The sequence below is a fragment of the Pongo abelii genome, chromosome 1 (assembly GCF_028885655.2).
Source record: "Pongo abelii isolate AG06213 chromosome 1, NHGRI_mPonAbe1-v2.0_pri, whole genome shotgun sequence".
Taxonomy (NCBI): domain Eukaryota; kingdom Metazoa; phylum Chordata; class Mammalia; order Primates; family Hominidae; genus Pongo; species Pongo abelii.
In genome coordinates, this window is record NC_071985.2 from 121,270,281 (window position 1) to 121,282,129 (window position 11,849).

The 11,849-nt window shown below is 38.3% G+C and overlaps 1 protein-coding gene across 1 annotated transcript; it reads right to left on the reverse strand.

The window, feature by feature from the left end:
• Positions 1 to 88: 88 nt before the first annotated feature.
• On the reverse strand, positions 89 to 11,791 carry ATP5PB (ATP synthase peripheral stalk-membrane subunit b). The gene is given in 7 exon segments (NM_001131164.2): positions 89 to 502; positions 1,778 to 1,957; positions 4,539 to 4,664; positions 5,036 to 5,199; positions 6,911 to 7,056; positions 11,364 to 11,400; positions 11,656 to 11,791. Coding segments are annotated over 7 exon segments (771 nt in total). The 5' UTR covers positions 11,696 to 11,791; the 3' UTR covers positions 89 to 424.
• Positions 11,792 to 11,849: the final 58 nt, after the last annotated feature.

Below are 11,849 nucleotides of genomic sequence, written 5' to 3' on the forward strand. Positions count from 1 at the left end.
CAAGACAGTAGTTCAATGACATCTTTAATTTTTACCCATATGACAAAAGCTGAGTATTTCAGAGAATTATACAACTTGAAAAACCTTGTTTCATTCAATTGTCACTTTATTGCAAGATGGTAGAATTAATTACAAATTTAAACTATAATCTGGTAATCTTTAGTCAGGCAGCAAGTTTTTATAAAGGCAAACTGCTTATTCAGAAGTGATCATGGAACAACTCAAAGGCAGAGCAAGAAGGATGAGAAACATCTGACTGGCCGATAGAGATTTCGTTCTCTCACTATATGAAACAAATTTTTCATTTTTAGGAAGGGTAAACTATAACTTCAGTAGACACCAACACAGAAAGACTTTGTCAAATAGACTAGTTTCCATTTAGTCAGTCAACTGTTTCTAGCTGTCTCAATTGGGATAGATATATTTACATAACTGGCTGTGCTTGAGCCTTCTTTGCCAGCAGCTTTAGGTCCGCAATGCACTTGGCAATTGTCTCCTTTTCCTGTGACAAGGAAAGAGAAATCTGCTTAGACCTTTCCAAAACATAGAAAAGTATAGAGTACAAACACCATTATTCTAAAAGACACCTCCTACCAGACCAGAACCTCAAGATGATTACTGGCTTAACACTATACGGCTACTAGACAGGTTTAGAAGTAAAATTAATTAACATAGAGGAGATACAATTTATTTTAAGCAAATCCAGGGGGTTAGTTAAAATTCCCTGGCTCACAGCTTTTATGGGTGAAACCTGTATAGAATTTGAGGCCAGATATTCCTGTAACCATCTGCCACTGATGTTGGCTTGTACAACTAACAGTTGCTTGAAGAAGACCAATTCAACAAATATTAGTAATATATAAATGTTAAGAATGAAAATAATTTTTAATCTCTTTTCTAGACTTCTTTTGTATTTTCTGTTTCTTAAGTAAGCATGTATATTACTTTTATGTAAAAGACAGTTTATCAAAAAGAGAAAAAAACTTTGATAGACACTGTTTTTCTAATCCTATATAGGTTATGCTGAAAACGACCAGAAATACTTAAATGTTATAAACTCGAGAAAGAAAAAAAATCAAGTCATATTAAAGCAAAAATATAAATGAAAAAAATTAATTCAGTTTAAGCAAATAGAAAACATTTCCGTTCAAAACAGACAAGTTATGCAGGTGAAAAGAAGAAATGGAATGTCATGGCATTAGAAAATGGAAGGGGCTTAGAAATAGCCTTGTTCAGTCTTTTATTTTTTGAGGCAGGGTCTCGCTCTCTCACCCAGGCTGGAGTGCAATAGTGCAATCACAGCTCACTACAGCCTATGCTTCCTGGGCTCAAGAGATCCTGTCACCTCAGCCTCCTGAGTAGCTGGAACTACAGGCGTTTGTCACCGCACCCAGCTACTTTTTAAATTTTTTGTAGAGACAGGATCTCGCTATGTTGCCCAGGTTGGTCTTGAACTCCTGGCCTCAAGTGATCCTCCTGCCTCGCCCTTCCAAAGTGTTAGGATTACAGGTGTGAGCCACCGTGCCCAGCCCAGTCTATTTTATAGAGAAATTAAATATATCAGTTAATGTTACCCAAATTTAAGGAAAGAGAAAAGCCATCCTGACAGGTATGCAGCATCTTCCTGCTTATCACTATCCAGAAAAACAAACCGGGGTTACACTGCTACTTCTAGGCTAAAGACTCCTTGCCAGCTATTCCTACCTTAACGAAACATCAGCAGATACTTGTTAAGAGATACCAGTACAACGTCAGAACCTACAAAAATGTTGTGTACCTGCTGTGTGGAGATGCTTTGCACCACGTGCTTCTCCACCCAATTTACCATGTGTTCTTGTTCCTTTTGACGCATCATGTTCTGCACATATATATGATAGTCCAGGCGATTCTTTACTTCTTTATATACTCTATACAGTCGTTCCCGGTAAGTAACTTCCAAAGCCATAGCAATGTTATTCTGGGGCAAAATTAAGAAATGATAAATATTGTTTGTATACTTGAAGGAATACTTCTACTCTGAAGATTCTGCCAGTGAGAATGCCCCACTTCTTTTGTATTTTATGTGAAGTGCTTTTATTTAATAGATAATATGTACCTAGAAATTATAACAGCATATGGCAAAAACATATTTAAAAGTGTATGCTGTATGAAATAAGTCTCCTTCAGCCTCCCCCATAGGCCATTAATTCCTGTATTTCTTGTATTCCCTTCCAGAAATATTTAATAAAAATATAGGTATACCCATCAAAATACAGGCATATACACATCACTTTTATTAATTATGACACACAAACCTACCTCAATTTTAGGTTACACTGGATTCCACTATACTGGTATTCCACAATTCATTTTTTGGTACTACAAATAATGGTGCATATATTGTAGATCTGTCTTTGTGTTTATGTCATAATACTTGCTGGATCAAATAATAGTTAACATTTGTAGCGTACTGACTACGCTCTAAACACTCTTGTGTTTAGATTCAATTAAACCTTGTAACCAAACCATGGCATAGTTATTATAATTGTATCCATTTTGCAGTGAGGAAACTGAGGCAGAAGTTAGGAAACTTGCCCAAGGTTACAGAGCTAATAACTGTGAAGCCAAGATCAGCATACAGGCAGTAAGGCTACATAAGGCCAAGCTCTTATATATCTCTACTCGGCTAACCCATTGGCATCACAAACCAATGCATACAAAACTGAAGGCTATTGGCAACAAGGCAATCAGAATGATCCTTCAATGACTTTCTCTCATTCAGAGTCCAAGCCAAAGTTCTTATAGGAGCCTAAGGTCTTTATATATCATAGTCCCAGGCCACCCTCTATCTCCTTTTATTCTCCCCCAACCAATTCTACTTCAGCTGTATGGGCCTTCTTACTTTTCCTTGACTATATCAAGCAAACTTCCAGGTTTAGGGCATTTGCAACTGTTCTTCCCTCAGCCTGGAACTTATTTCCCCAAAAATCCACATACTTTGCACTATTAGTTCTTTCAGGTCTCTGCTCAAATATCATATTAGAGACATTTCTTGAATGCCCTATAAAAACAGTGACTCCCTCCTCCGGCAATTTTGTAGAAAGGGAGTCTATGTTGCCCAGGCTGGTCTCAAATTCCTGGGCTCAAGTGATCCTTCCGCCTTGGCCTCCCAAAGTGCTGAGATTATAGGCATGAGCCAATGCGCCTGGCCTGCAATCTTTTTAATACCAGTTTATTTTTCTATCTAGCATTTATTACCTGTTGACATTTGCAACTGTTCAATTATTTATTTTCTGTGCTTCTCCCAAAGGCTGGCTAGAAAATAAGACTCCATGAAGGCAGAAGCTTTTTGTTCTGCACTATATTTTCAGCACTCTGCCTTGATCAGAATATCTACACAGGAAGAACTCAATAAATATCTATCAAGTAAATATAAATAAATAAAAACCTAAATTACTATCATTTGACTCTTAGGAAAAAGCTACATTTTCCACCATGGTTTTTTAAAAAAGCCAAAATATATGTATGCATGCATTCACGTGTGTGTATATACTATGCAAGAGGCAGGAAGCATTCTCCCTTTGTAACCTAAATATACATGGAATTAACATTTTCTGAGATTTTCAAATATCCATGTGCTTAAGAGTCTTTAGAGTTCTTGTTTAAAATAATACAGATTCTGGATAGCCCCTAAGAAAGGTTCTGATTCCATAAGTCTTGGAAAGGGACAAAAACTTAACACCAAAGATAACTCTAATCCATGTGGTACTGAGACCACATTGGCCAAGATGCTAAACATTTCAGATGCTTACTCTATCTTAGCATCTCATTTTTCATTTTATTTTAATACAAAACTTCGACATAACAGCACCTCACTTTTAAATATTAGCCATAAAGTACAAGGCTCAAAATAAAAACAGTAATAACAAAATACTTGAACATATTCCTAAAGATTGTTTTGGAAGCTGCATATTTTAGAATCTAATCATGTTCTGACCATGATAAAAAGCTCTACTGCTATCTGAATTTGGTGTGTGTGTGTGTGTGTGTGTGTCCTGCCTGCTTTGTGGATTTAGAATGTGCAGTATCAGATTTCCTTACAGCAAAGTGTGTGTGTGTGTGTGTGTGTCTGTCTGTCTGTGTCCTGCCTGCTTTGTGGATTTAGAATGTGCAGCATCAGATTTCCTTACAGCAAAGATGTTAAGATGTTCTTGTAGCAAATGTGTATGAAACACACAGGATGTATTTTACCTAGCCTTCCTTACGCAGTGCATGCCATTTTTAAATCAGCTTTAACTTAATAACTATTTCCTTTTGTGTGGATCCAAAATGTTTTTTTAATAGCTTCTATGGTTTCTAATTTTATAATAATTTGAACTATTTTTCCACTTGACAGTTCTTAAACGTTTGAATAGCTGTGAATGCCAACTCCTACACAAATCTTCTCTTTTCTAAATAAAATGTTCAATCTATTTAACCATTCTTCATAAAAAATTCTGAATTTAAAAAAATGCACACAACAAGTAACTTCATTCTTCCTAGAAATTTCTGAAACCTACCCTTTGCACATCAAAAAGGTAATGGCGCTTCTGAACCAGTGCCTGTTGTGACTTCTCCATATCAATTGCATTCTGGATTTGTTGGATGGAAGTCTGCTTCGCCTCTTCTAGTTGGGCAAGTTTTTGCTACAATTGTGATAGCAACAACAAAGATCAGTGAAAGCACAAAGGGTAAAAAAAGGAGATTCATGCTTCTTCAAAGTTGTATCTCTCATTTGTAAAAACACCCACAAAGAAACATAGAAATGCACAAATCCTTAAAAAGAATTGCCCATAATAACTATACAATATCTTTTGAATGATTAAACTATAGAAAAGCTAAAGTGTTTAGTAGATATAAAAAAATTATCTCAAATTAGTAACCAACATTAACACTTATTTGAAGCATTAGATTCATTTCTATATGTTGCTCCCCTAACACTCATATCAAAAATATCACTAGATGACCTTCATGTTTCTGCTAGTCTAAAATAGGAAATAAAGTTTATGGTTCTTACCTCATTGAGTTTATCAGCAAAGTCTGCAACAGCGGGACCATATTTTTTAATTCCATAGACCATTACACCTATTAATGATAGGGCAGTGAAGGTCTCTGCGCTAATCACATATATTTCTTTGGATAAAGCGTACAAGATAAGCCCAGTTCCGAGTACATAGGGTCCTAAAAGAAGAAAGAGTTATTTTATGAATGGATATGCTATGCCTAAAAGAGGGAAGATAGAAAGGTACTTCTATATTTGATTAGCTGAAGGCAAAGTAATGACTTAATTAGATTCAAAGACAGAACACTGGATTGGGAAGCAGTATGGTAGAGTTGAAAGAACAAAGATATGGACTCAGGGACATCTGTATACTGACTCTACAATTTTAAAGAAACTGAGCAATCTAAATAATCTCTGAATTTAGTTCCTTATTTGTAAAATGGGGACAGTACCTTCTTCAGTCTGATAAATTTGAGAAATAATGTTAAGCACAATACCCCACACAGTAAATTAAACTATTCTACAAAGATGTCAGATAACTTTCTGAAGTAATTTGTCCAGCAAAATATACTATTTATTGAATGGGACACTAGACCAGATAAAATTTACACAAGAAACAAGCAATAAACAACTACAAAGTGATATATATATAAAAAGATGAATAAATATTAGGATTCTCAATTCCTGTAGCACCTAATTACAATGCTTCAAATATGGCTTTTTCTTTAACCAGGCCACGTGTTCTGAAAGGATGCAAACCATGATTTACATTTCTTTAGTCTTTCCTCCGCACCTCACAGGATGTAAGGGAGGCCCAGAGCAGGCTTTTAGGAAAGCATTTCACAGTATTTCTGAGAATCATAGGATGGCAGGATGTATCATGAGAATAACAGGGATACAAACTCAAATACATTTTACCCGGTTTCCCATACAAAGTTCCAACAGTTTTTTTTTTTTAATTGCCTTTAATATACAAATTTTAAATAGGAATTTGCAAGAAACATCTATCATATGTAACATTTTTATCACCTATGGAAGTCTGAGGAGACTAATGTTTCTAGCAATTTCAGTTAGGAAAATGCTACTTTAGGTGACTCCAGGGCTAAAAAAAAAACAATCTTTGGTTTCCAATGTTCCAGTCATAGCAATACTTGGGTATGGGCCAAGAAAGGCAGTACATGTAGTAGAGAGAATCATAAACTTAATCAGGGGACTCTTGCCTTACCTGGCTTCATTTTTATTCGTACCCTTTTCATTATCTAACAGTATATTATACAGTTGCTCTTTTCTTTATTGTCATCCTACAACAGAATGTATGTTCCAGGAAAGCAGGCACTTAACACTGTTCAACACTGTATGGCTGCAACAGTGCCTGGCATAGAGCAGGCATCAAAAAATTTGATCTACTAACAGAGATAATGCTGTAAAATTAAGTTAAAATCCCAAATAAATTTATACCAAAGACAAGTTGAAGCAATCAAATCAATTGTTACAATTTCCTTTTAAAAATAGCTGACTTGCGGCTGCAGGTGGGTGGCTCAAGCCTGTAATCCCAGCACTTTGGGAGGCCAAAATGGGTGGATCCCACAAGCCCAGGAGTTGGAGAATGGCCGGGCTACATGGTGAAAGCCCATCTCTGCAAAAAAATAGAAAAATGAGCCGGGTGCACGCCAAGTCCCAGCTACTCGGGAGGCTGAGATGGGAGGATGACCTGAGCCTGGGGAGGTGGAGGCTGCAGTGAGCTGTGATCTATCACCCCATCCTGGGTGATAGAGTAATACCCTGTCTCAAAAAAAAAAAAAAAAAAAAAACCAAACAAGAAAACCCACCTAACTTGATTTTAGTGGTGCCATCAAAACATATTATCAAAGACTAGGCAAAAATGCTCACCTGTTACACCAGTTTTAGGATAAAGAAACTGGAAGAATTCCTCAGGGATCAGTCCATAACGAACTTTTCCTCCATATTCAGGAAGAGGTGGTACAGGCGCAAGGTGTGGCTGCCCTGTATGAAAAGTCCTTGTTGCCTGCAATACCCTACAGGTAGTAATTGTACAAATGTAAAGCCTGTTTCTTTAAGGAGAATACAATGTATGAATAATTAGCAGAAACAATAAATAGGGTTGATGATTGAGGCTGTTTCCTAACTCTCATAATGGAAAGAGAATGGACTAGGAAGGTTAGGGTCCAGTAATCAGCTGTAACAAGAGCAAAGAATTAATCACAGACACTTAACCTTCTACCCAATACTGGAATCCTTTCTATCAGCCTTGCAGATCATCTGTCTAGCACTTTGTATGTCTATTATTAGCACTGAAACATGTAAGAATGTGGACATGGCAGCCAGATAGACATCTTGAGTTCAAATCCTAGACCTGCTCCTTGACTTTGAGTAAAGAACTTAAGCTTTTGTAATCTCAGATTTCTCTCAGTAAAATGGAAATAGAATACCTTATATGGTTGTTGAGAGGATTAGTTGAGTTAATATATGTAAAGTACTTAGAATGATGCCTGGCACATGGAAAAGTTCTACGTAAGTGGTTAGCTATTATATGCCTGATATGTTGTAAGCTCCTGGACCTTTTTGAATACTCTCTTTGATGAGAGTGCTAATGACTATATGTAACAGACTTTTTCAGTACTGGGTAGCTCTAATTATGTTCATCTTTGAATTGAGACGCTACATACATTCTTGGAACCTCAATCCATTCTTAGTTCTAATTTTGCTTTTCTATGTAAGATAACACACATGTACCTGGGTCAAACATCTGTTCCCTCACAATCCTGATTGTCCAAAAGGACTTCTCTGGTTTTGTCTTTTTTTTTTTTTAAATGAGGTATACAGAACTGAATATAATACTCTAAGTATAGTCTGGCCAATTTATTCATCCTACAAATACTTATTGAGAACTTGCTATTGCCAGTACTGAGCCTGAACAATTGAACTATTATCAACAGTGGATTTGGAAACTATTCTTGTATTAAAGCAGCTTAAGACTACACTTTTAACAGTTACAGCATACTGATGTCTCCTTAAGTTTCTGATGAAATAAAATCTAGTCCCTTCATATCTGCTGTCATTTAGTCTCCTTCAAGTTTTCAGTGTATTTCTGTCCCACTTCCTACCCTCCATTCCTCCAATCTCTCAACCTCTATCTCCTTGTAATATATGAATTTACATTATTTCATTTATTTTGGTACAATGCTTATCTTTTGAATATTATGTCTGCCTCCAAATATATTAGCTACCCCACCAGGTTTTGAAATCTGAGAATCATGCTTGAGATTCCTTCATTTACATCAAGGTTTCTCAGTTCAGCACTACTGACGTTTGAACTGGATATTTCTTTGTTGTAAGAGGTTGTTCTGTGCATTGTAGAATGTCTGGCAGTATCTTTGTGGCCTTTATACAATATATACCAGTAGCCCCTCCCTCCCCGACCCATCCAATGGTAACACTGAAAAATATCTCCAGACATTGCTAAATGTCACCTGCAGGCAAACCACCCCAGGCTAAGAAGCACTGATTTAAATCATAGCACTAAAGGGTATGCTTAGGCTGACAAGTCTCCCTAACTAGCTACCTTAGTTCAAGTCCTTATCACCTCTTGCTTAGTTTAACAATCCAAAACCTGGTCTCTCTGCTTATTTTATTTTTTATTTTTTTGAGACAGAATCTCACTCTATCACCCAGGCTGGAGCACAGTGGCATGATCTCAGCTCACCGCAACCTCCACCTCCCAGTTTCAAGCGATTCTTGTGCCTCAGTCTCCCGAGTAGCTGAGTAGCTGGGATTACAGGCATGTGCCACCATGCCCAGCTATTTTTTTTTTTTATTTTTAGGAGAGACAGGGTTTTGCCATGTTGGCCAGGCTGGTCTCAAACTACTGTGTTCTACCATCTCGGCCTCCCAAAGTGCTGAAATTACAGGTGTGAGACACTATACCTGGCCTCTGCTTCTTATTAAATACCCCAACTTAAACCCAGCCCACTCACATTACTGCCAATGTTTCTAAAATGAAAATCTGACTTGAAAACTCAACAGGCTCTCTCCTGCCTACAGAAAACTACTTAATATAACATACATAATCTACTACCTGTCATTTTTTTTTTTTTTGAGACAAGGTCTCACTCTGTCACTCAGGCTGGAGTGCAGTGGTGCCATCACTGCTTACTCGTAGCCTCCACCTCCTGGGCTCAAGCCATCCTCCCACCTCAGCCTTCCCAATAGCTGGGAGTACAGGCATACAGCACAATGCCCAGCTAATTTAAAAAATTTAAAAAAATTTTTTGTTGTTTTGTTTTTGTCTATGTTGCCCAGGCTAGTCTCGAACTCCTGGGCTCCAGTGATCCTCCTGCCTTGGCCTTGGGATTATAGGCATGAACCACCACTGTGCCTGGTCCTGCCAAATTTTATAACCTTATCTTCCTTCATTCTCTTACTCTCCTGGAATTACTTAACAGCTCTCAAAAACAAAGAAACACCACAAAAAAATTGCCTTATGCTGCTCCTTCTGTCTTGTATGCCCTTCATACCATGACTTTATAGCAATGACTATCAAGACCAATCAGGAGCAATGACTACCAAGACCAATCAGCCTCCAGATTTGTAAAGCCCTCCCCCCATTTTGGGCTAACATTCATTCTTTTAATCAATAAAACATTAACTGACTTTCTACTAATGCTAGGCACCGGTAACATGGCAATGAACAAAGCTCCAGCCTTCAACATTCTAGTGGGGGTATGGGAAGGGTGAGTGTGTATCTCTATACAAAATTTCAGGCAGCTCTAAGTGCTATGAAGAAAAACGGAGCAAGGTAAGGGGATAGGGAGCAACAAAATGGGGAAGAGTTTTTTGGTAGGGAGTCAGATGACATTTGACCCAATGATCTGGGGAAAAGAGAGAAGAGCAAGTAGAAAGATATTGAGGCAAGAATGCGCTTGGTAGTTTTCAGAGGAACACCAAGGTTGGAGAATGAGCTAAAAAGAGAACACAAGGAGATGGTGTCAAGAGATAGGAATGGATCAATTCATGTTGGACCTTCTGGGTTATGCTAAGTTGGGATTTTATTCAAGTGGGATGGGGAACTCTGGAAGGCCTTGGTTGACATAATCCTCCTGGCTATTATGAGAATGGGCTGTAACGGGACAAGAATAGAGATGCAAGACTAATTAAGAGACTACTAAAATACCTAGGTGAAAGTTTACGGTGGTTCCTAATTTAGCGGTAGTGGAAGCAGCAGTCAGAGTCCAAATTTCCAGAGGAAAAGGTTGCTGAGGTACTGGACATGGAGTGTGAAAGAAAACCAAGGATATTCCTTGTATCTTGTAAATATAAGTTATTTACTACCTGATATTACAATTATTTGTTTACAAGTCTGTATGGGGTCCTTTTTCTTCTAAGTTGGAAGCAGTCAATTATAGCCTTACTTTTTGCATACATGAAACTTAATTATAGATAAGACCACTTTTTCAAGTCCATTCTTTTTCAATTTGAGTTACCCTATTTTGCAAGCTTTAGAACTAAGATTGGAAGTAAAAAGAGAAATCTCTAGGAAAATGGACATGTCTTATGGAACAATTTTAACGGTAACAGCTGCTAAATTTACTAAGCATACACCATGTACCAAGAACCGTTTTTGAGTTTCACAGCAATTGTCTCTTAATTCTCAAAAGCCACAATGCACTATTATCGCCATTTTGTAGATGAGGAAATTGAGGTCACACAGCCAGTAAGTGGAGGGGCCAGGGCCCCTGTACTGGCTGTGGAGCCCTCACTCTAAACCAATACTCTAAAGGTGCCTCCCATTCCTAGACTGTGAGCTCCATGAGGGCAGGTAATTAGCCATACTCATTCTTGTATCCTTGGTTATGTGTTTAGGCAACATAAATTTTTACTGAATCAATGAATGATTTCTCTGATTGTTATATGGCAGCAAAAACTAGATATCTGGGAAACCGACTGTAAACAACATGATTTACTGTTTTATTGAACAAAATTTGTTCTTGGATATGTAATCTACTCCGATTCAGGCTGTGGAAGCTACATGTCATAAGGTCCCAAGGGAAGGTCACAAAGGAGAGAGGCGGGTATAGAAGATAGCAAAACCAATCTCTAGTTTAGTTAGAATATGTTACTTACCCTGTTAAAATCTTGGTCATTAGGTGATATGAGAGCGTTCCTGGCAGTTACAGGAACAAGTGTCTTGTCTGAAAGAGGGTTTAAGTGTCCCAAAATTATCGGAAAGAAATTTCTGACCTAAAGCTAAGGGGGTGGGGGCAGGAATCGCGAAATAAAAGATAGTAAAAACAAAGACGAAAGGGAGCATTATCCTCACACTTACCCTGGACCTAGGAAGGCTGCATTCTTCAGAGAGGAGGCTGCAGATAGACAAGGCGAAGGTCAGCAAAGTCAAATGAAATCTGGTTTGCCCCTTCCTCATCCCCGCCAGGCTCTATCACTAAGGCTATGTACCCCTCTTTCCCGTCCCTCAAGACCCCACGCTCCCTTCTGAGCTGCACTGACCACTCGCCGCTCAGGCCCGTGTCGCTGCGCCTTTCTCCCCTCCCTGTCACCCCTAGATTCGCTTCTTTCCAATCACTCTGATAGTCCAGAGCAGGGTCTATACCCCTCACCCGCTGTGGCGGCGGCGGAAAGTACCACCCGGGACAGCATGGTCAACGAAGGTCCAGGTAGCGATCTTAGCGTCCCTGTGACCCCGATAGGAGAATCTGTCAGGGCAGGAGCAAGATGGCCGCTCACAAGTCTCGCGAGATGAAAATTTTGTTCTCTTCCTTCAACTTTCCTCGGGAGATTAAAAAAAAAAAAA